Source organism: Elephas maximus, chromosome 10, assembly GCF_024166365.1.
Source record: "Elephas maximus indicus isolate mEleMax1 chromosome 10, mEleMax1 primary haplotype, whole genome shotgun sequence".
NCBI classification, from domain to species: Eukaryota; Metazoa; Chordata; class Mammalia; order Proboscidea; family Elephantidae; genus Elephas; species Elephas maximus.
In genome coordinates this window covers 104,292,969-104,318,119 of record NC_064828.1, presented here as the reverse complement: position 1 = coordinate 104,318,119, position 25,151 = coordinate 104,292,969, and the positions used below count along the sequence as shown (strand labels likewise).

Genomic DNA, 25,151 nt, shown 5'->3' with positions numbered 1-25,151 from the left:
CCTGGCCACTGGTGCCTATATTTCCATCATTATGAAGCGTTCTTTTGAATGAAGCATTGCTGTCTTTTTGTGGCCCTCAGTGGGAGGAACAGGAATGGTTTAAACCCTTTGGTTGGTGTTACCAAAAAATTGTCAGTTTGAACCCACCAGCTGCTCCTTGGAAACTCTTTGGGGCAGTTCTGCTCTGACCTGTAGGGTCACTATGAGTTGGAATTGACTCGATGGCAACAGGTTTGGGTTTAGTGCCTTCAGGAGCCCGGGTGGTGCAGCACTCAGCTGTTAACCAAAAGATCGATGGTGTGAACCCACCAGCTGCTCCGAAGGAGGAAGATGTGGTGGTCTGCTTCCGTAAAGATTACAGCCTTGGAGACACTATGGGACAGTTCTACTCTACCCTGCAGGGTAGCTAATAGGTTTTTTTTTTTTTAAATAAGGGGGAGAAAGCTTGAGCAAGCCTTGACATCATCTAATTTCTCTCAAAACTTGGGAGGAGAGGGGACTTCTTATTTGTAGCTGAGAGTCCTATAAGGATGCTTTTTAGCAGCATTTCTTGGACCCAGACTCTTAGAGTAGATCTCTCAAATCTCATTTTAATTTGTACTTATAATTTTCATTTTAGTTGATTTAGAAGTAAGAGCGCTGGACTGAGCATCGTGAGACCTGGGTTCTAATTTCAGGTCAGCCGCCGTGTGACCGGGGCAGGTCCTGTCTCCTCTCTGGTCTTAGTTTCTGCATCTACAAAGTAAGTTGTTTTTTGTTGCCATCGAGTCAGGGCCTACTCATGGCGACCCCATGTGTGCAGGGTAGAACTGCCCCATAGGGTTTTCAGAGGCAGATTGCCAGGCCTGTATTCTAAGGTACCTCTGGGTGGGTTCAAACCATCAACCTTTCAGCTAGTTGAGTGCTTAAACGTTTGTGCCACCCAGGGTCAGGGGACTAGATAACCTCAGAGTTCTCAACTCACTCTGTGATTGTGTTGTTTTGTGGGGCTAAGAGAATGGTCCAAAATGTGTAAGTTGCTTAGATAGATTTTCATTATTAATAATAAAGAAGTGAGAAATTACCCATATACCATATTAAAAAAAAAAAAAAAAACAAGCATTGTTATACAACTGCAAGGAATTGAGTTTATTAACTGACTCATTAAGTATTTTTTAGGAAGAAAGAAAATCTTCCTAACCAATTGAGGGATCCATGTTATGAGAACTTTTAGAACATGACCAACTTGTCCACGAAGGTGTACATATTCGTTTTATTTTGACAGTGATGGATTTTAGACTTAGGCTACAGGCTACATTTGAGGTACATCTGATTATTTCATTCCCACCCCCTCCCCCATGGGTTTTTGGATGCTGAATCTCACTCTGGAATTCCAGAAATAGACTTGGCTTTTCTGTGCTGTGGTATTTGTACAGCTGTCACTGCCGTGCACCCAGTTCACATAGCTGGGCTTTGCGACTAGGAAGGTAATTGCTGAGGCCCTTTCTTATGCCAGAAAAGCTCCCCATTCCTGGAGCTCTCCTCCCCTCAAAGGTGGCTGACTTCTGCAAAGCCAAAATAAGAGACCGCACAGGCATCAGCTCCTGTTTCCAGAAGGAAACAACATTTTTGCAAGTGACATTTTGACTACTCCTCAAATGATTCGACACCAGTCTAATTAATGCTGTACTGAGCATTCGTGGTACGAAGTGAATGTTGTCTGGGATTTAGAGAGATGACAGAAGTGTGACTACAGCGAATGGGGCTATCTTTCCTGGTAGAAATAATACTGCTGCCAAACCCGTCTTCATTTCTTGCGAGGAGGTGGTTTGGAGACGTCACCTGCTGCTTTGTGGGGGTGACACAGGGATCTGCAGGCCTAAATCAGACCCCACGTCCCCTCTCCCCAGGCCCACACTGCCACCCCTCCACCTGACACCAGAAGTGAAAAAGGGGCCAGAATCTAGCTCATATCACTCCTTTCCCACTCAAAGGCCCCTTTCCCTCTCCTTTTGCCATTCGATAGCACCCTGACCCCTGCTCCTCCATGGGTCTGCATTCTCCCCATCTTCCCCTACCCCAGATGCCCACGGAGTTGCTGCTTCTTGTTTCACAGCAGCAGGATCACACACTGCTAGAATTCATTCTGTACCAGCCACTTCCAAGCATTTTATGTGTGTTACTTCATTGAACCCTCATAACTACCCTGTGGCTCGTGAGAAAGGAGCTCGAATTAAGCCTTGGCCTTCTGGCCCCAGAGCCAGTGCCTTCCCACGTGACCACTCCCTCTTGGCCTTACCCTGCTCTGCTTCTCCTTCACAGCTCCCAGCCACGCAAGGCCTGGTGATTGAAGCAGCCTTTGTATGCACCCTCCACACACACAGCACCTCCCATCTTCTGAATAGCCCTTCCTCATCAGCTCTGGTTTTCACTGGAGCCGTTATTAAAACATGAATGTTCTTCATTTTGTTTTCTTATGAACACGTATTCCATTCCCAACCTCCTCACTCTGTTAAAACTGGAAGTCATTACTCTGTAACATAGTGATGTGACTGAGGGCCCTTAAAAGGGATAGTCAAGCAGAATTGGGGTTAGCAGACATCCAATGTAAAGGGCAAAGGTTGTGGACAGTGAATGTGCCTCAGTGACATCCTGAGTTCCTTTTTATCATAGATGTGTTTTTTTAGGAGGGGGCCCATTCTTGTGATTGACATATAAGTTGACCTGAGCTGCTTAGAGATTTGTATAGTCTTGATCTTTCCAGGAACATAAGGAAGGGCATGTTATGTATCCAAGCAGTATGCTTGGCATCAAGATTTTGGGAACATCTCGATCTGCCTGGGCACTTTTTCAGAGCCAGCATGCTATCACCATGTATCATGAGACACCAAGAGCCCACAGGAAGACAGAGCCATCGGCTGGGGCTCCAGAGCTCAAACGCCTCCACTGGGCTGAAGGGCTAATCTGCCATTGTTGTAATTGTTCACTTGCACTTCTTATCTCTCTTTATGATACCTCCATGGCTTCTTATGGGATGTGGGTTGTTAAGGTTATGAGAAAGAGGTCCACACTTTTGAGGGGACCATGAGAGATGGTACAGTATAGAGGAAATGCATGACCCTCGTAAATCCTTGGCAAACTGAGCACCTTTGAGATGGGCCAGAGACATTGCGCCATCAGCTGCCAGGGTGCTAGTGGATGTCATGGGGTCAGTAAAGCTTTTTGAAAATTCTGCAAGCCAGAAAGGTCAAGTCCTTGGTAACCTCAGGAATCCCAAAGAGGCCATGGGAGCAGGGGCCCCATTCACAATAAAAAACATTGCTGAATCTCTGGAATAGTTCAGAAACATATGTCATTTTTAGGGGGCTTTTATTCAGCTACCATTTGCCTTGTGGGCCTGGTGAGTTAAGTGTGAGTGGCATGTCTGTAATTAAAGGCTCAGAGGCAACAGTGCATTGGGGTTAAGAGCCCAGACTTTGGAACCAAATTGCATGGATCTTGCTGAGAGACCTTGGGTAATCACTTAACATCTCTGTGCTTCGGTGTCTGGTCTGCAACGGAGGATGATAATCGCACACGCCTTGTTCCTTGTAGGGATGTTGGGACAACCGAATGAACTCTAGCAATTAGACTCGTGCCTGTCTACATAGTAAGTAAGGAGCCCTGGTGGTGCAACAGTTAAGCGCTTGGGAGCCCTGGTGGTGCAATTCTTAAGTGCTTGGCTGCTAACTGAAAGGTTGGTGGTTCAAACCTACCCAGCGACTCCAAGGGAGAGCGACCTGTAATCTGCTCTCATAGAGATTACAGGCTAGAAAACCCTATAAGGCAATCCTGCTCTGTCACATGGGGTTGCTATGAGTTGTAATTGACTTGACGGCACCCAACGACATAGTAAGTGTTATCAGCAAGCTTGTTAGCCACCAAAGACACAAGGAAAATGTTAGTCCAAGAGACAAAAAGGGCCACATAAACCAGAGACTCTATCAGCCTGAGACCAGAAGAACTCAATGGTACCCAGCTACCACCAATGACCACTCTGACAGGTAACACAATAGAGAGCCTGTGACAGACTGGGAAAAAAGTGTGGAGCACAACTCAGATTCATGCAAAAGGACCAGACTTAATGGTCCGACCGAGACTGGAGGAACCCCCAAAGCCATGGCCCCAGATGCTCTGTTAACCCAGAACTGAAACCATTCCCGAAGTCCACTTTTCAGACAAAAATTAGACTGGGCTATAAAACATAAAATAATACTCTGAGGAATGTGCTTCTTAGTTCAAGCAGATACACAAGACTAAATGGGCAGCTCTTGTTCAGAGGCAGGATGAGAAGGCAGGAAGGGACTGGAGCTAATTGGATGGATATAGGAATCCCAGGATGGAAAGAGGGAGTGTGCTTTCACATTATAGGTAGCAACTACTGTCACATAACGATATGTGTATAAATTTTTATATGAGAAATTGAGCTGTAAACTTTCACCTAAAGCACACGCGCACGGACACACACACACACACACACACACAAAAGCTTGTCAGCAAAGTAAACAATACACATGCATTCTAGCCCAGTTCTGTGAAGTTGTACACTATTCTTAAGGGTCTCAGGTTGAATCCTTTTCTAAAGTTAGGAAATATTTGGTAAAGTGAATAATAATTTCTGACATAACATTTTGAAATCTAGGTTTTTGTATATTGAATTTGGATAAAGTGATAAGTATTGTGGAATTTTTATATTTTCTTTCATAATATGTAAAAAAATCCAAATCCATTGCCATCGAGTCAATTCCAACTCATTGCCACCGTGTAGGACAGAGTAGAACTGCCCCATAGGGTTTCCAAGGAGCGGCTGATGGATTAGAACTGCTGACCTTTTGTTGAGCTCTTAACCACTACACCACCAGGGCTCTGCTTCTTAATGTAAGAATGTTGAAATATAAAACTAATAAATAAATGATAAGTAAATAGTAAAGTTTAAAAAAAAAAACCAGTTGTTATCAAGTTGAAGACTTGTGGTGATCCATGTGTGTCAAAGTAGAGCTATGCTCCATAGGGATTTTGGTGGCTGGTTTTTCAGGAGTAGATTGCCAGTCCTTTCTTCCAAGGTCTCTCTGGGTGGACTTGAACCTCCAACCCTTTATTCAGTAACTCAGCATATTAACCATTTGCATTGCCCACCAAAACAAGAAACCAAAAAACCCATATCCATTGCCATTGAGACAGTTCCAACTCACAGGGACCCTGTAGGACAGAGTAGAACTGCCCCATAGGGGTTCCAAGGCTGTAAATCTTTACTGAAGTAGACTGCCACATCTTTCTTCCTCGGAGTGGCTGGTGGATTCAAACTGTGAACCTTTCAGTTAGCAGCTGATCACTTTAACCACTGCGCCACCAGGGCTCATTTGCATCACCCAGGGACTCCTCAGTTAAAAAGCTAGCCTTTTTAGCACTTTTTGCCTGTTCTCAGACTGTTTTTAGTGCTTTATATATGTGAACTTATTCAATCTACCTGATAACTGCATTATTTACTGGTAAAGCCCGCATCTTACAGCTGGGGAATCCAGGCATAAAGAAGTTAAGAAACTTGTACAGATTTGCATGCCTGGCCTATGGAGATGCCTAAAACCAAAAAAAGGAAAAAAAAACCAAACCCACTGCTGTCGACTCATAGCGACCCTATAGGACAGAGTAGAACTGCCCCATAGAGTTTCCAAGGAGCGGCTGGCGGATTTGTACTGCAGCAGCCATAGCACTTACCACTACACCACCAGGGTTTCCATGGAGATGCCTAGAGTCTGTAATTGCAGTCACCGTACAGACCGTGAACTCCCCATTCTGAGAGGTTCTCAGGCAGAAGGTGTGTAACTCCTTGTTGGGGGCTGGGAGGAGGGCTTGTTAGAAGATTGGGTGTACCTTCAGGGCCTTGGTTGTAGGTGACAGCTCCTGACTCTTTAACTCAAGCAGAAAAGGAATTTACTGGTGAGTACTGCTGAGCTCACAGGATCCACAGGAGACTGAAGAATGGACTTGAGCAGGACTCAAGAAGGCAGGGCTCTGCCTCAGTTTAGAAGGCCACAGTCCGCTCAGAAGGGCCTCCACCCACTCTGACACTCACTGGCCTCCAGGCTGGGCCACTGGGGTAACATCCACTGCCTCCGGTGGCAGATCCTGGCAGGAGTACTTGATTGGCCATGCTGAGGCCACGTACATACTCTATTGCTTCCTTCATTCACCTTTAGGCTTTACTACTGGGAAACAGAGAGGCTTCTTCCTTTCTATCTGGGGTACTATCCACCCAAGAAAGTCAGAAGAGTTTTGAGATGCTAGGCAGTTAAATGGTAAAGTAGAGGGTCAGTGAAAATGAAGGAACTCTAAATGAGATGGACTGACACAATAGTTACAACAACGGATTCAAACATAGCGGTGATGATGAAGACGGCACAGCACTGGGCAACATTTTATTACATGTAAGGTCTCCATGAGTCGGCACTGACTATACAGCAACTACTAACAGCAGCGGGTGGTCAGAGAGGCATTGGTGGTTCAGTGGTAAAACTCTCACCTTCCACGCAGGAGACCCCGGTTCAATACACGGTCAATGCACCTCGAGTGCAGCCACCACCCGGCTATCAGTGGAGGCTTGCCTGTTGCTGCGATGCTGAACAGGTTTCAGCAGAGCTTCCAGACTAAGATGGGCTAGGAAGAAAGGCCTGGCAAACTACTTCTGAAAAATCAGCCAATAAAACTCTGTGGATCGCAGCCGTCCAATCCTGTTGTGCATAGGCTCACCATCAGCTGGGGGCTAACTTGACGGTAGCTGACAACAACAGGCAGTCAAGATAATAAACGTCCTCTCCTTTGGGGAGGCTCAGCTAGTTGCTTCCCAAGTTTCCTCTCAGCCTCAAAAGCCTTTAGTTGTACTCTTTCCGAGGGCTGGGGCTGTCTTCCTCTGGTCTTTTCCCATAGCACCTAGAATGGAGAGCTCTACGCCAATTAGGAAACCCTGGTGGCGTAATGGTTAAGTGCTGCAGCTACTAACCAAAGGGTTGGCAGTTTGAATCCGCCAGGCGCTCCCTGGAAACTCTATGGGGCAGTTCTACTCTGTCCTAGAGGGTCGCTATAAGTCGGAATCGACTCGACGGCATTGGGTTTGGTTTGGTTTTGGTATGCCAATTAAGCTCCCAGTAAATGTGTTTCACCAAGTGTAATGAATTTTTTTTTTTTTTTTTTTAATGAGTAGGTTAGCCTTTGGCACAAAAGAAAATAAGGATGCACACTGATTTATAGCATCCAGGACAGACTGTTTCAGCTGCTGATCTCCTTTTGTTTATTAGGAAAAGAGTTGGTGTTTATCATTCCTCTTAGCAAAAGGAGGAAGAAAATGCATTTAAACATTTAAATGTTTCTGTGTATATATTGAAGTACTTCATGGTTAGATCATGATGACTAGTTGAGCAGAGCTATTAGGACGAACTTCATTTTGATCATCATCTGCCCTCTTCTCTCCACATACCGGCTCCTTTGCCTAAATTCAGCCAGTGTGATGCTCATCCTTGTTTCCTTCTTCGTCATCCTTCCTTCCCCTTCCTCTAAATTAATTTCCAATTATGTTGGCTTTTCGTTGCTTCGTGTCCTCTCTGTAACATGTGTTCTCTACCTCCACCTTACTCCCAGCCCATATCACCGCACACCTGCATTAGCACCACGCCACCATCTTGCCTAATTCATCTTCTCAGCAGGCTGCTTTTGGGTACTTCCATTGCGCTTCTTAAAGGCACAGTAATGGCTTCTTAAGGAGCCCTGGTGGGACAGTGGTTAAGCACAGTTTTGCTCTGTCCTATAGGGTCACTGTGAATTTTTTTACACAGTAATAGGTCTTTAACGGCTTCTTGGACAAAGCCAATTTATAGTGGCCTAACCCTGGTGGCGTAGTGGTTAAGTGCTACAGCTGCTAACCAAAAGGTCAGCAATTCAAACCACCAGGTACTCCTTGGAAGCTCTATGGGGCAGCTCTACTCTGTCCTATAGGGTCGCTATGAGTTGGAATCTACTCGACGGCAACAGGTTTGGTTTGTTTTTTAACCAAACATGAGTTTATTCCTCCTCTCCCACCCCGCCACCCCATCACAAGTCTGGTGAGAGGCAGCAGTCTGAGGCTGGCAGGGCTGCTGCAGCTCTGCAGAGCATCAGAAGCCCGGAGGCTTTTTCTCCTTCTGCACAGTCATTCTAGTGGGTGCTTGTCACACTCTGGCTGTTCCACCTCCAGCACTGAGTCCAAGTCCCCGGGCAGGGCTGAGAGCAAAGTGTGCTGGTTGAGGGTGTCTTCCTCTTAAAGAGCTTTCTCAGAGGCCCTGCCCAACACTTCTCATTGTCCAGAATAGGGTCACATGCTCTCCCAACATTTTTTTTTTTTAGCTGACACATTGCCAATGTGATCAAAATCAGAGAGCAAGTGTTCATCTTCCTTGGGATCTTGGACCCATCTGTGCCATCGCTGGCCGTACAGTAGGTGCTCATGAACTGCTTCATAATTAGCTTTTTAATATGATATATTTTTACTGGGGCAGGTTTTCACGGAAAGCCAGCTAGCATAGTATTTATTATGACCTCTGTAAATACCATTTAAAATTCTGGAATTGCTTTCTCTCTCTCCAACCACTTTACCTTTATTGTGACCTCAGTTTTGTCACCCCCTCAGTGGCTCCTTTGTCTATCAGTCCCCAGCTGCCTGTCCCTCTCCGCTTTCCCCTCCATCATTCCATCCATATTCTCCGTGATGCCCAGGCCGCAAGAATTACTGGAGAAAAATGGCTACACGGTGCCATAGGCGCCACTGCAGGTCTACACCACAGTCTTTGAGTTGGCCCTGGTATGATCATTCTGCTCCATCAGGGTGAGGTTTTTCTTGTTGTTTAAACCTTTTCTGTTCTGTTTTTTTTTTTTTTTTTAACTTCTAACCCTATCTTATTCCATCTTTACAGAGAAACTAGAGGCTGAGCAGAACTACCACTGAAGGGTCTCTCCTCTTTACCTTAAGGAACCTGCTTCCTTAGGGGAGACCTTCCATCAGGACCTCCTGTTGTTCCAGGGATCTACTCTCGAGAGTCTTCTGAGACCTAATTTATCTCCTCAGCTTCTGCTTCTCTACTGGCTTCTTCCTCTCATGTTGGGGAGATGCTAAAGTTTTCCCCATGAAAAAATAAATAAGTATGAAGCAGTTAATGAACACCCACTACGTGCCCAGCATTGGTACAGATAAATAGCCTGTCTTTGCCCTCGTTTCCTCTGTGGCCCTTTGCTGATACCATCTTTTCCTTCACTACTCAACTTCATCTCTTTTCTATTCATCCAGCCACCATGGCCTGGCATCCTTATCCACCGTGCCCCAAACTATGTGCACAGAGTTTGAGCACCTACTTGCTAGATCCAGTGGCCTTTTGGCCTTCGTTGCTTTTGATCGTATTGTCCTCCTCTTCCTGAGATCCTTTCTGTGCTGTGACACTGCTGCACCCTCTCCCCACCCCAGCTTCCCCATTTCAGTGTCCTCTCCTGGTCCTTTTCCACCCTTTTCCTTAGAGTTGTTTCCCAAAGTTCTGCTCCAGCTGCCTTCTCTCTAAATGCTCTTCTGGGGTGATCTCATCTCTTCCAGTGACTTCAATGCTTTTCTCATATGTGTATCTTTGTCTATCTAGATCTTTCTTTTGAGGTCCCAGATTGTCTCTGATTGTCTTCTGTAAATCATCACATGACACCTCAAACTTACCATGTTCCAAACTAAACTCATCAACAATACCTTTCTTCTTCTCATTTCTACTCCCCCCTCCTCCTCTTTCTCTTACACACACACACACAGACACACACACGTGCATGCATACAGGAGCCCTCTTTGCCATGAGTTTGCTCCTAGGTGGGCATTGCAGAGACTTTGCAGACCTCTTTCAGCCCCTGTTCCTCAGCGGCCCCCACTTCCTTGGATGGCCTAACCTTGTTGATTCTAACTCAGATACATTTCTTGGTTCTGTCCCTTTCATTTCCACTGCTGCTTTCATGGCTCACTGCCCTGGTGTTACAACAGTTAAGAGCTTGACTGCTAACTAAAAGGTCAGCAGTTTGAATGTACCAGCTGCTCCTTGGAAACCCTATGGGGCAGTTCTACTCTGTCCTATAGGGTTGCTGTGAGTCAGGATTGACTCGACATCAGTGGGTTTGGTTTTGCTTACTCTAAGCCCTTGGTGCATTCTATCCACCTTATTTCCGGCCTGCCCCAAGTTTGGCCTTACGCCTCACCCCAGCCCCCTATAACCTTCCAAAACCTCTGATATGATCATGTCACTTCATGGAAACCAGAGTTTGACTGATAGAGAAGTCCAAACCCAACCAACACCTGTAGATCACCTTCCATGGGTAGGCACCATACCAACCCTTAGGTTACAAAGAGAAAGAAGTTATCATCTCTGCACTTGATAGTTTCTCAGAGTGTGGCTGGGCTGGGCAGGGAGTTGAAGATAATCACATTGACATACGGTTATGGTGGTAAGAACTTTAGGTGCTTAGTGGAGGGAGAACCAAAGCTGGTTCGGGGGAGAGGATGAACAACTTTGAGAAGAAGCTGATGTTTTAGACTCTCAGTGACTTGGCCCCAGCCTGTGCTGCCCTCCAGCCTGATTCCCCACTCCTGCCCGCGTGCCCAGGCTTGGACGGCACTGGACCATTTGCCATTGCCAAGCTAAGTATAGCCTTTTTTATGCCTCCACAGCTCTGTTCATATCACTCCTCATCCTCAAATGCCATTTCCTTATCCTAGCTGTGGTGCGTCCTGTTCATCTATCAAGGCCAGCTGAATTACCACCCTTCTAGGACACCGTTTTTACTCTTGTGATCAGTTCCCCATGGTACTTGCTCTTTCACCCTCTGTGGCACTTGTAGCCTTGGCCTTGCATTTGAATGGCTTGTGTGTATTAGATGAAAAACTACTTGAGACCAGGGATTGTGCCTTAGTCACCGGTAGATTTTCCTGGCCTCTGGCACGGTGCGTATCCTGTGGCTTCTCCTCAGGAGGCGTTTGGTGGGCAATGATGTCTGAATATCCCAGGGAACTGGATTTTGTAGGATTTGTCTTCGCATGTGTAGACACAAACTCACACTTATCCAGTTGTGACCCTGGGAGTTCTCAGATGCTTGTGTTCGTTCTTCTTTCCAAACCAGTGTTTAGAAAGAGCCATGAAGTTTGCCTTTGAAGAGTTCCACCTCTGGTACCAGTTTGCCCTGTCGCTGATGGCTGCTGGAAAAGTGAGTCCTCCTTTGTAATGTGTAGTTCTCTATGTCATGGTTAATGTCATTGCATTTCATGGGATGGAAAATTGTGGTCATGTAAGCCAACTATTTTAAACTGTCCCATGGCCATTTCTAAATGAACAGTCAAGTAAATCAACTAGCCATTTTAATTATTTGGGAGCCAACATGGTCATATGTTGAGAAGAAAAATTCTGTTGAATTTGCATTTTTATAGCCATCATAGCCTTGTCACGTGCCAAGGACATGGCTTAAATCTTCACACTGACCCCTTCATTGGAGAGCTTGTTCCTGGAGAGGGAGATCTGTTGGTTATATTTTGTAGTCAGTTATATTAGATGGTATATGATATTGGTATATGTTATTGGTAGAAAATATGGGCCATGGAACCCCACCCTGGATGTGGATCCTGGTACTGCCCTCACAGTTGTATGACCCAGGGCAAGTTACTTGGTATCTCAGTTTCTTCTTCTGTAAGAGCAGTGATAATAGAACTTACTTTGTAGAATTGTTGTCAAGTAAATGAGACACTAATGCATAAGGTACTTCGAGTGGTACCCACCACATAGCACACCGTCAATAAAGGCAGTAACTGTGGTTTTTCTTGTTCATTTGGGCCATTTAGTGACTCTGCCATTTAGTGAATTGTTAGATCTGATATTTCTTAGGCTAAGTGGAGTCAAAATTTCAGTATAGTATGTTTTAAATTGAATGTTTTATTTTTTATGATAACATAAGCCTTGAGTACCTTTTTTATTTTCTTCTTCTTGTTATTATCTTTATACTGGCTACACAAGTAGGGAATAAAATTAGAGCAAAGCCAGAGAAGCGTTCCCACTTGTTTTAACCATGGGACACTCTCCTGTCACTTGGGGGTCCCAAGCTCTGGTCATGGCTCTTCCCAGGCCTCTGGTTGGGCTCAAAGTTGGAAAACTGCATTACAAGGGCATCCTAACCAAAACCCTTCTGGGAAGGCGTTAGTGTTTGGTTCTATCAAAATGTTTGAGTTTTCACAGAGATAATCTTCTCTTGACAAGTCTGCACGTGCCGTGAAGGTGTTGAAAGAGTGTATCCGTCTGAAGCCCGACGATGCCACCATCCCGCTCCTCGCTGCAAAGCTGTGCATGGGCTCCCTTCACTGGGTGAGTAGGGATAGCCTCTCCTCATCAGGCGCTCAAGGGCAGGGCTGCCTTCGCTGGGTGAGCAGGGATGGCTTCTCTTCAGCAGGTACTGAAGGACAGGTCTTTCTTCATTGGGTGAGCAGGAGTGGCTTCTCCTCAGTAGACACTCAAGGGCAGGGCTCCCTTCACTGGGTGAGCAGAGGTAGCCTTTCCTCAGCAGGCACTCGAGGGCAGGGCTCCCTTCACTGGGTGAATAGAGATGGCTTCTCTTCAGCAGGTACTCAAGGACAGGGCTCTGTTCATTGGGTGAGCAGGAGTGGCTTCTCCTCAGCAGGTACCCAAGGGCAGGGATATAGCAGCCTGTTTCATGTCAAGGCACAAAGAGAAAATGATAGTAATTCATCAGCTAGATAAGGACAAGGCTGTTTAAAGCCACAGGCCCCTGACCTGGGCCACCAGCCTCCTCAGCCCCCTCCACATACTCCAAGGACTGATGGAAATCAGTCTGTTTTAGGTTACTCTGGGTTTTTCTTTTTCACGGGAGTGTGCACTGATAAGATAGAGCTGGAATCCTTACTCAGACACATCTCGCTTTATGCAGGCAATGTGGAACTAAAAAGGTAGATGTCACTAAATTATTTGTTCCTAGCAGAGCCCTGGTTTCTCCATAAAGCAAAGAGTCACCCACTGCGTTAGCTCATGTACATATCCATCTTTCTTCATCATTGAAGAACCCAAATAGTTCCTCCTTCCTCTTTCTTCATATAGGGTTTCTTATTTAAATATTCTTATTCAGACTTGAACTTGGGAATAGCCTGATTTTGGACAATTCTAGTACCTCAAAAAGATATTGATGGAGCAGAAAATATTCAACGTAGGCTTGTTGCTGATGGTGGCATAGGTGATTGCCACACAGGATGGGGTTTTAATTTCTTCTCTTTAACTTCATCTCAAGATTAATGATAAGGATTTGCTCAAAGGACCGAAGTTCCTTACTCAAGTTTTGTACCATTGTGGTCCTTGCTGCTTATTTTTTTCAATACATTCTTACCCAGCAAGACAAAGGGAAGCCTTGTGAAGAAAGTGTTCCACTACTGTTGAATTTTTCTTGGGGAAATGTAGAAGAAAAAAAGACATTTTCAAAGAGCAGGCTCTCACCTGAAGGACATAGCTGTGCCAGCATTGTGTGGTTCACATTGCTCCGAGGGGTAGGCCTGACAGTTGGGTGTTGCACGCCCAGGGAACAGTACAGCAAGCTCTGGGAGTGGGTGGCTGAGTGGACTGGACCTTTCAGTTTGAAAATGCCAGCTTCCAGCTGTGACTCTGCTGCCCTGCTTCCATCTATGGCATTATTTGTCACTGTAACATACCGATCTCTACTGCCTAAAATAAACATGACATGTTTTTTTGTGATGGGAGGAACAAATCTTTTCTGTGTACATTTGTTATTTTTATTATTAAAATTTCCAAACACTACCAAAGTAAAGAGCATAATCAACTCCCATGGACTATCACTTAGCTTCAATAACATGGACATTTTGCCATACTTTGAAGGAACAGATCTTATTATTTTTTTCCCTTTAATGAATTGTGCAAAAGGTCTTATTGTGGGCGTAGTTTACAGGTGCATATTTTCTCACTGAAATCTGCTGGTGCGAGGTCCATGTGTTGTGTATTGTAAAAAAAAAAAAAAATAGACGGAGTTTTGCAATTTTTAACAGCTTGTAGAAAAAGAATTCAAGCCTAAATAGATGCTTTTTGACGTGAAGGGAAAGAAAAAAAAAAGGAAAGACCCAAACACAAAACATTCTAAAGACTTTATTCTTCAGAAATTTATATAATTCAGCTTCTGAATACCTGACACAACCTCATTAGAGAACCAATCAGTAAAGAGTAAAGTTGAGAAAGATAGCACCCTACCCGGTATGCAAGTGACTTTGGAAAAGAAGGCAGATAAGCCATAAGGAAAACTACAAAGAAAGCAAGGTGGGCCGCCTCAGGATTGTTAGAGAGGCTCGACAGAGAAAACAGAGTAACCAGGGTGGAACTGAAAGATCTGGGACATATTCTGAAGGTGACTCATCAGAAATGCATTTTGGCAGCAGGTGCTCATGGGAGCTCATGATGGAAATTCTGCGGGTTGTTGTTGCTTTTAACTTGTCTCATTTTTCAGTTGGAAGAGGCCGAAAAGTTTGCCAAAACTGTCGTCGATGTGGGAGAGAAAACGTCCGAGTTCAAGGCCAAAGGCTACTTAGCTCTGGGGCTCACGTACAGTCTGCAGGCCACTGATGGTGAGAGCAGTCCCACCCCAAGGGCAGCTGCCGGGCCACCGGGCTGGCCTGCCTGACCAGGTCTCCACAGGGAGCATACATGGGGTCATTCTGTTGTGTCATCCTCTGGGCCCCCATGGCTGCTGTCCTGTCTGTTTGAACTGATAGGAGAATGGGAGGGAAAGGTGGTAGGCCCTGGACCAGGGCTTCCTGGGCCCTGTTCACAGGTGCATTAGGCTGGCGGTGCCCAGGGTGCACAGGGCGGGCAGAGCACATCTGCTGGGAGGGCGAGACGAGCAGGGCTTTCAGAGATAATCCACCTGACCCAGCCTCATGCCTGCCCAGCCCCTGTCCCCTCCCAGCATTTGACCTGGGCTGTTGTGAAAAGAGGTATTGGGTCTTAGACACAGGAAGGTAGAATTCAGGGCCAACCGCTTCCAGGAAGCTTCTCCTGGCTGGTCAGGAACTGCCCCTTCTCCGTTCATACATTCTAATTCTCAGATATGTACACATCCAGTGCAGGCCATACTTGGAATGTTGCATGTACTTAGAGTTTGGGCAGAGGGACTTCTGGGTAAAACAATAATGCTTTATATACTTAATGAAATTTTCAATGATATGCTTACAGAAAGTATAGATTGAGAAATTATTTTCTCGAACTCTTTACTATTATTCTTTTAACATTTTATTGTGAAATAGAGCACAAATGTACTCCTTGTGTTCACATCATGATTATTAAAGGTCCTGGCCACTGCCTCATGTGAATTAAACTGGCTCGTTCGTGGCATCAAGCTGGGGCCTCAGCCCAGAGTCATAGCTTCTCAGTGCCGGGAGGAACTCTGAAGGCCATCTAACCCAACATCCTGGAGCTTGAATCCCTTTATACCATCCTCGTCCAGCCAGTCTTTACCACGAGTGACATGCATGCATATGCCTGGGAGGACAGATGTGCCTCTCTGAATTCTCAGCTGTTCCCCCCTGCCCCCTTAATGGCCCTCATATGCATGCAGATACCAAGAGTGACCATCCAGCTCCCACTCTTCCTCTTTCACTGTTCCGCAGTATGTCTGGCGGGCGTGAGGGCCCCAGGGGCGGACTGGGCTTCCTTTCCTGTCTTCTGCAGTGCCTGGCTCAGGGCTGGTTTAAAACCAATTGAATGTATCATTTTTGTGATGGGTTTTGTGGTTGTCAAAAGCTTGCTGATCTCCCATGCCACTGACTAATTGGACCCTTTTCTTAGCTTCTCTGCGAGGGAAGCAGGAGGTCCTGCAGAGAAGGGCGCTTCTCGCATTTCAGAGGTGAGTGGGCGTTCAGCTTTCCATCCGGCTGTACGTAATGACACCAAAGGATGACAAGTATAAAAAGAAGAGATATTTATAAAGATGATGTAAACCAGTGCTTTACCCCGGGAGTCTTTCATCCTGAGCACCGAACATACAGTATTAAAACTTGCTGCGTCACTTGTTGCTGTGTAAATCTGCATTCTTAGTCTGCTTAGCCATTTGGGCACGTTTTATTCATTCCTGATAAAGTGTTTTCAGTCCTAAGAAGACAGAGACTTTGTATGTCCAGGGAGACAATTCCCTTATTACAGATGTTTGTCATCTTGAAAAGGGACCATTATTTTCTAGCTTTTTTTTTTTTTTTTTAAATATGTCATCCTGCAGATAATATTAGGGAATGAAAAAGCCAGCTTTTAGGCCAGCTTCTGAAAGACAATGGCAGGACAGCAAGCCTCAGCGAGGCCCAGGGCCCCCACCCCTGCCACACTCCCTAGTGACTTTCGTGAAGTTAGGAGAACTCCTTAGAGTTAGGGATAAAACGCTTGAGGGTTCTTTCGAATCCCTTATTTAATTTCATCCTCTCCCCACACCAGTGAGGAAGACAGGACAAGTAGTACATTCATTGCAGGTAAAGGACTGGAGCTCAGGAGTTAAAGGAATTGCCAGCGCCACCTAGATACTGAGGTCAGAGTAGAATCCAGGTCTCCTGACTCTAACCTAGTTTTTTTGTACCTACTGTACTAAGGGAGGAAACCCTGGTGGCGTAGTGGTTAAGTGCTACGGCTGCTAACCAAGAGGTTGGCAGTTTGAATCCACCAGGCATTTCTTGGAAACTCTATGAGGCAGTTCTGTTCTATCCTGTAGGGTTGCTATGAGTTGGAATTGGCTTGACAGCAATGGGTTTTTATACTACAGTGCTCTAATTTTGTTCTTACTACAGGTATGATAAACCACTGAAATGAAATCATTGCCTGAAACCATGGCCCCATGATGTGAAATCTAGAATTGGTATTGATTCTGTCACTTTAAATACAGCTGAGTTACACTGATTTCTTAGAATTGTGTTAGAAACTTAATTGCTCACATGAAAATTTCATGAGGACCTCTTAATACCCAGTAACCTTTGTTAAAATCCGGTCCTTAGAACTGGCGTTGCCTACAGACTTGCCATAGCATATGTGTTCCTTGTTCCATGAAGTTGCTGTCGCTTGGTTTCAGTTACTCTGAAACCCTTCAGGCTTGTTTCTTCCCATTTCCTAGCAGGCTGGCTGGTGGTGTCTTCACTTCGCCAGTCCCAGGCAAGTTTAATGACAAAAAGCCCCAGTGGACATCTGCAAACAGATCTCCTGTCTCTTTGCTAAACTTTTGTTGATGTTCTTCACCACGGAGTGTGGAAAGCATTTCCATTTCAAATGATTTGAAGTTTTAAATTCTTCAGTCCTAGTTTGTAAAACCCACACGTGGGTGCCTAAGAAAGTGGTCATTACGTCTGTTTCCCTTTTCTTAAATCAGCACATCACACTGGCTCTCTAAAAACAGCCATGGTGGTGGTCTGCCTTGAGCCGCCAGAATTCATAACTCCGTGTTATATAACACCTGTTCCATTGGCCTGAATTCTTTTTGTCCCTTTTTGGCTTAGGTTTTTAACTCAAAGAAATTTTTAAAATACTAGTTCACATGGGAGTAAAGAGGAATAAAAGCCCACTAACCTAACTGATTATATTGGGGTAGGCTAACCTAAATTAGACAGATTGACACAGTGGCTGCAAAAATGGGCTCAAGCATAACAACGATTGTGAGGATGGCTCAAGACCAGGCAGTGTTTCATTCTGTGGTACATAGGGTCGCTATGAGTCGAAACTGACTTGACAGCACCTAACAGCAACAACCTAGATTGATATTTGTGTGAAGTATAGAATATTTTTCTAGAGTAACATTGTTTTGTTTCAAACACACATTGACTGGGACTGTTCTACTGCATTGTAGTTACCTTAATACAACTCTTAAATGGAAAGGTTTTAAGTAGATAAGAATGATTTTAGCACATTTTAAATGTAACTGAATATTTTGAAACCACTTGGAAGACCACTTAAAAAGTACTTGGAGAATTCTACTTTGTATTTTAAATCTTCCCCTTGCAGTTCTGTTTACACTGCGTTTTTATTGAAAAAAACAAAAATAAGACAATGGAACTCCATCATGGATTCAGGAAGATGGTTTTAAAGACATCCCAGTTATGTGGCTGCATCTTAATAATGAGAATCATGGCCATTCATATGCTCGTAAGCTCAGCCCAGGCACTAAACCGGTTTGTTTGCCCTGTATAAAAGTATCAAACCCAAAACCAAACCCATTGCCGTCATGTCGATTCTGACTCGTTGGGACACCACAGGACAGAGTAGAACTGCCCAGTAGGATTCCCAAGGCTGAAATCTTTAAGACTGACCCATCTTTCTCCAGTGGAGTGGCTGGTGGGTAGTGAAGAAAAGCATAATGTTGTTGGCCAAGCTTTCTGAAGATGCTGAATTGATCTGAGTTGCTGCTACTGTGGGCTTTCACGTCCTCCAGAGGAAAGCCAGCCAGAAAAGAGGGAGGGCATGTTTCAGTGAACTGCCCCATGGCGTGTAGAGGCGGCTGGCTGAGGGCGAGGCCTGGGCTGCTCCATGAGGAGAAGTGGCATAGTGACATGTGTTTGTCACAGAGCAAGGTACAGGGGCAGAAGCCTACTTTATGTTCTGTCTCCCTTCTAACTTGAGTTTGAGTGTGATATATTTTATGTGTATAGGGTGGCGACTATCCCAGTTTGTCAGGGTCTGAGCAGTTTTCTGGGACGTGGGACTTTCAGTGCTGAAACCAGGAGAGTTCTGGGCAAACCAGGGCATGTTGGTCACTCTTTGTGTTTATAACTCATGGGACGTTCCTGAGTAATAGATTTAATATAAATTTTGTTCTTGATTTATGTACTCTAATCCTATGTCGGAAACCCTGGTAGCGTAGCGGTTAAGTGCTACAACTGCTAACTAAAAAGTCAGCAGTTTGAATCCACCAGGCGCTCCTTGGAAACTCTGTGGGGCAATTCTAACTCTGTCCTATAGGGTTGCTATGAGTCGGAATTGACTCGATGGCAATGGGTTTTTGGGTTTTGGGTAATTCCGTGTCTACTGTAATCAAGGCTGAAGGGGAGTTCAAGGAGAAATGGCAAAACAAAGCAGCAGGGTGATATGGGAGAGAGACCAGACCTTGGATTCACACGTCCTCCACTCTCCTTCTGTCTCTGCCTCTTTTACCGGGCATTCTTGAACAAGACAGTTAATAATAGATGCTTCTAAATTGTAGTTGTTATTATTATAAAGTATGTGCCTGATTGTCCAGGGTCAAAACTGATCAGCCTGCTCTAAGGTCTTGGTTCGGCTTTAGAGGATGTCGGAACTGAAGTCTAGAACACTGGGGCCGACCTCAAAGCATCCTGGGTTCTGGTTGGGTTGATCTCAAGGCCCACCCCAGGCTCTCCACCAGAGCCTGGCTTGCCTCTCTCAGGGCATGTGCCCACACCACTGTAACGACCACTTGGAGTCTCCCTCTGGGTGGGCAGTCCTGAAGGGCAGGCACTTGTCTGATTCCTCTCTAGGCACCCAGAGGCTGGCATAGGGCCTGGCACCCCACTTGTTGTTGTTGTGTGCCATTGAGTTATCTCTGACTCATACCCTATAGGCACTGCATAGTGTTGTGGATGGATGGGCAGCCTAGGTGGTCCAGCAGTCTGACTAGTCTTTCTTTCCTCATGGAAGAGAAATTGAATTAATGGATGCGGACATGCTTTGATGAGGGACGTCCGTTGTAAACGTCTCTGTGGTGGCATTTTTAGGTCTCTGAGCTTCTCTTAGCAGCCTGGCCAGATGCTCCTGTATGGAAATGAAGTTGATGGGGCTGTTTTAGATGCATGTGCAGTGTCCAGCAGGCTTGCAGTTTTCCAGAACGCTTACATCTTTCCTCTCACCTGCATTGCCTGGTTTTTTCTGTTGAGCAGGGTGGCAGTAGGCAGAGCCTTGGGGCTTTGTCACAGGGAACTGAACTGCTACAGCCATTCTGCCTAACTGCAGCAAGACTTCCCACGTCCACGTGAAGTCAACACCCGGCACTTTTTCTTGTTTTCCTTGACATTCTCTTCGTTTCTTCTTTCATAGGCTGAAGTGGTCAGTTTAACTCATCAGCTAAATTACCAAAATGAAAATTTTTAAAATGCCTGCATTTAAGTTGTGCCTCCTTAGAAATTTGGCAGTAGAGTATCCATTACTGGCTAAGTTGGAAATTCTTCAGAGTCCTTTCAGATATTGCCCTAATGCACCCGAAATGCCTAGGTTTCTAGCACTTCTGGTTGTTTCTTTCACGGCTCTATGTCCAACCGTTAATAATCATTTCATGAGGCCAGGGCAGGGCCTTTGGCTGGAACCCTCTTTATCCACATCCGGAATTTACCAGATCATTGCCAGCTTCTCACTTGGTTGGTGTTGGGTAGAGGGAACCATGATTTAATTTAATTTGTGAAAAAAACTGATCTGGGCTGAGAAAATTATTGCTCTGAGAAATTCTTTTCATGGGCTGTGGAAACCCGACTATTAATTACAAAAGAAGATGAGATAAATAATTCTAAATAATTTGAAGTCTCTTCATAATTAATTTCTTATTCATTTTTCCTAGATAATTGGGAGAGACATAAACCATGACATTCTAATGTTATATTTTATGAACACTAAAGAAAAAATTCTTTGATTACAAGTGCATAGAAAACTAACACTTGTAATATAGCAATAAGTGGAGCGTACTGAGTAGACCCTTGGTAGAAATAAGGCATTTAAAAGAGCCACACAAGCAAATATTTGACCTCAGCCTCTTGAACTGAGGTGGTATAAGTCCAAGGCTGTGTCAAAGGCAAGCGTACTATGAAGATTCTCCAGGAATGGGAGATGAGGTGCTTTGATCTTAAGATCAAAGGAAGGACAGAGACTAACCCCTGCTTTACCCTGTCCTATACATGGAATTATAGCCCATATTTGCCACACAGTGTTCTGAATGAGTAGACATAGCACCTTTGCTGGATGGCAGACACCTAGGAGCCTCTTTGGCTCTTTTCCCACAGCAGATGGACAGCTGAGTTAGAAGCCTTGTTACTGGAGAGAAACATCCTTGGCATGTTTGCCACCATTGAATCCATAATGACTTGGTTTTCTTTTTTATCTTGGATTTATTTTCTGCCAGGAGAAGACCCTCCTCTAATCACAGACTGTTGACAGAACAACACAAAGTTTGTTCACTTGCAGGTCCCACTGTTTGTAATTAGTATGCACCATGCTGCCTTTTAAAGAAAGTGAAAGTTTGTTTTGCTCTTCCCCCCAGACTGTGAGACACAGAATTGTCTTGTACCTAGTCACATTTTGGATTGCTCATGGTGAAACACAGGTGACCCCCACATGAAAGCAAAAAGTCCTCATTGTGATCAATTAGGACGCCAGCATAGCCTCTTCCTGTCCTGTGTCAAAGTCCAGTTAATAAAATTAAACCTGGTGTCTTACTACAGAGTTTTATAAATCATTGTTATATGGGCTAAATTTATAAACTACACAGAACTTAGTAGAAACTTCAGAAGACTGAATGAGTATCTTTCTTTTCCCCCCTATAGTTCTCAAAAAACAAAACCTCGTTTTATGAACAAAGCTGGGTCTTTGATTTTCATATGGTTTCTCTGTAATCCAAAAATTTGGATGAAGCAGCATTAAGGCCAAGCCAAAACTTAACCAAAGCAGCCGTCAGCTTGCCAAGGACACACATGGCTTCCCTGTGCGCCAGCGTGACGCGGGGCCTCTCCCACCAGCCACAGGAGGAGTCTAATGGGAGGCTAGTTCTCAGGGCCTGTGGATTCTTCACCTCCAAGCTCCCCAGCACTCCTCAACGCCTAGCATCATTGGCTGCCATTTTAGACACCTGACAAAACAAACATGCTACTATGTAATACCTATGTGCAGTGGTAAGGGGAAAAATACTTTTACATTCCTCAGTGAACAGAGGTACAACAGTTGGTCTCGATTCACTTAGAGCAACAGAGGAAGAAAGAGAGTCAGGAATAGGAGGAGGAGGAAATGGAATGTGTGGCTAATTGCCTCCATGAACAACTGCCTCTTTTGCCATGAGACCAGAAGAACTGGATGGTGCCTGGCTACCATTACTGAGCATTTTGATCAAAGAGTCTGTAGAAGAATCCTGATCAAAAGGGGGGAAAATGCACAACATAATTTCAAATTCTCATGGACTCCAGACTTTCTAAAGCCATTGAGGCTGGAAGAACACGTAAAACTATTGCCCAGAGATAATCTTTAAACCTTTAACTTTAAACCAAAAATATCCCCTGAAATCTTCTTAAAACCAAACAATGTTGTTGTTGTTAGGTTTTGTGGAGTTGGTTCCGACTTACAGCGACCCTGTGTAGAACAGAATGAAACACTGCCTGGTCCTCAGCCATCCTCACAATTGTTATGCTTGAGCCCATTGTTGTAGCCACTGTGTCAGTCCATCTCATTAAAGGTCTTCTTCTCTTTTGCTGAATCTCTACCAAGCATGATGTCCTTCTCCAGGGACTGGTCCCTTCTGATAACATGTCCAAAGTATATGAAACATAGTCTCGCCATCCTTGCTTCTAAGGTGCATTCTGGTTATACTTCTTCTAAGACAGATCTGTTCATACTTTTGGCATGTTATGATATATTTAATATTCCTTGTTAACACCACAATTCACAATTCAAAGGCATGAATTCTTTTTAATAATTTTTATTGTGCTTTAAGTGAAAGTTTACAAATCAAGTCAGTCTCTCACACAAAAACCCATATGCACCTTGCTACACACTTCCAATTACTCTCCCCCTAATGAGACTTTTTTTTTTTTTAATGAGACAGCCTGCTCTCTCCCTCCACTCTCTCTTTTCGTGTCCATTTCACCAGCTTCTAACCCCCTCCACCCTCTCATCTCCCCTCCAGGCAGGAGATGCCAACATAGTCTCTAGTGTCCACCTGATCCAAGAAGCTCACTCCTCACCAGCATCCCTCTCCAACCCATTGTCCAGTTCAATCCATGTCTGAAGAGTTGGCTTCGGGAATGGTTCCTGTCCTGGGCCAACAGGAGGTCTGGGGGCCATGACCACCAGGGTCCTTCTAGTCTCGGTCAGACCATTAAGCCTAGTCTTATGAGTATTTGGGGTCTGCATCCCACTGTTCTCCTGCTCCCTCAGGGGTTCTCTGTTGTGTTCCCTGTCAGGGCAGTCATCAGTTATAGCCAGGTACCATCTAGTTCTTCTGGTCTCAAGATGATGTAGTCGCTGGTTCATGTGGCCCTTTCTGTCTCTTGGGCTCGTAATCACCTTGTGTCCTTGGTGTTCTTCATTCTCCTTTGATCCAGGTGGGTTGAGACCAATTGATGCATCTTAGATGGCTGCTTGCTAGCATTTAAGACCCCAGACGCCACTCTTCAAAGTAGGATGCAGAATGTTTTCTTAATAGATTTTATTATGCCAATTGACTTAGATGTCCCCTGAAACCATGGTCCCCAGCCCCCTGCCCCTGCTACGCTGGCCTTCGAAGCATTCAGTTTATTCAGGAAACTTCTTTGCTTTTGGTTTAGTCCAATTATGCTGACCTCCCCTGTATTGTGTGCTGTCCTTCCCTTCACCTAAAGTAGTTCTTATCTACTATCTAATTAGTAAATACTCCTCTCCCACCCTCTCTCCCTCCTCCTTGCATAACCACAAAAGAATGTTTTCTTCTCAGTTTAAACTATTTCTCAAGTTCTTATAATAGTGGTCTTATACAACATTTGTCCAAAGGCATCAATTCTTAAGTCTTCCTTATTTATCGTCCAGCTTTTGCATGCTTATGAGGTGATTAGCTTAACTGGTAAAGAATGTCTGCCTTGACCATTATGCTTGTTTAAGATCTACCTATATGGGATCAAATTGACAACAGCAACTCGAAAGATTAGATGGCGAACTTAGGGGACAGTGAGTTTATGTTAATGGGGAAGGAACAATTCAGAAAAAGAGGGTGAGAATGGTTGCACAACTCAAAGAATATAATCAGTGTCACTAAATTGAACATATAGAAATTGTTGAATGAGTTCTGCTGTGTATATTCTTACCAATAACAACAAAAATAATTCAAAAAAATAATTAAATTGAATATGTGGTCTTGGTATAAAAATGCAAATGTGCAGACTTGTTTGGTAAGGAAAGTAAGATGGTCTCTCCTGTATGCTAATAACCACAAATGCTTTTTCAGGGCCCACAACCTGTCACCTACAGATCACCAAGCAGCTTTCTACCTGGCTCTGCAGCTTGCCATCTCTAGACAGGTGAGTTCCTTCCGGTGCTGCCACTGAGCTTGGTACATTCTCTTCTGTCTCAGTGCAGTTCCCTAAGCTCCCCACTTTGAGGTGGTAGACCATCTTCCTTCATTTGCTTGAAGCTGAATCGGAACCAGGGGGTCTTCTCGGAGGACGTTGATTCCTCACTGAAGACCCTTGGGGTTTGGTCATTTCCAGCATCATCTATGAAAACACAGGAGTTCCCAGGCTTTGCTTTTGGAAGTTATGCCCACAAATCTGGAGGGCCCAGCCTGTGGTCAGATGGCAGCTTGGGGTGTAGCACGCTGCATATATCCTGAAACCAGCAGTCACCAAGCAGCTTTTGTCACTTGCTAGCAGGAACAGGGTAGGAGTTGCATGGTGGGGATTTAGTCTCTGGTTGTCATAGGGTATCAGTGATTGATAAGAAGATGCCAGCAGACGTAGACAAAAAAGTACCAGCTCTGTTAAAATACACAGAATATAGAAACAATTACACATAGTGGCTACTCGAAGTTAGAGACTCAACAGTATTCTCCTTGAAGAAGGGACAAGCTTCCCTGGCCTCCATCCTCCCACTAAGACAGTTTCCAGAAGCTGCCTTTGCCATTCTCCTACCCTCCCATTGCTCCCAGTTGTCCTGGAGACTCTGGCCACATGCCTGCCTGCCCACCAGGTGCAAGACACTGGTGTTAACCCCAGCACATTCCTGAGCGCTGCCTGGGAGGGTGAATCAAAGGTCAGTCCCCAGACACACCATTCCTCTGGCTTTAGGCCTGCATCTGACTTCCTGGTTGCCTGGGAATGGTGCTGAGAAATGGCTCCC

The 25,151-nt window shown here is 44.9% G+C and overlaps 1 protein-coding gene across 6 annotated transcripts in view; it reads left to right on the top strand.

Annotated features, from left to right (window-relative positions):
- TTC7B (tetratricopeptide repeat domain 7B) overlaps positions 1 to 25,151 on the top strand; it is a 312,432-nt gene that overhangs the window by 169,420 nt on the left and 117,861 nt on the right. For all 6 annotated transcript variants that reach the window (XM_049898916.1, XM_049898913.1, XM_049898918.1 and 3 more), the window contains 5 exons: positions 11,182 to 11,265; positions 12,306 to 12,410; positions 14,563 to 14,680; positions 15,900 to 15,957; positions 24,262 to 24,334. In XM_049898916.1, coding sequence (XP_049754873.1) covers positions 11,182 to 11,265; positions 12,306 to 12,410; positions 14,563 to 14,680; positions 15,900 to 15,957; positions 24,262 to 24,334 — 438 coding nt within the window. The remainder of the gene's footprint in view (positions 1 to 11,181; positions 11,266 to 12,305; positions 12,411 to 14,562; positions 14,681 to 15,899; positions 15,958 to 24,261; positions 24,335 to 25,151) is intronic.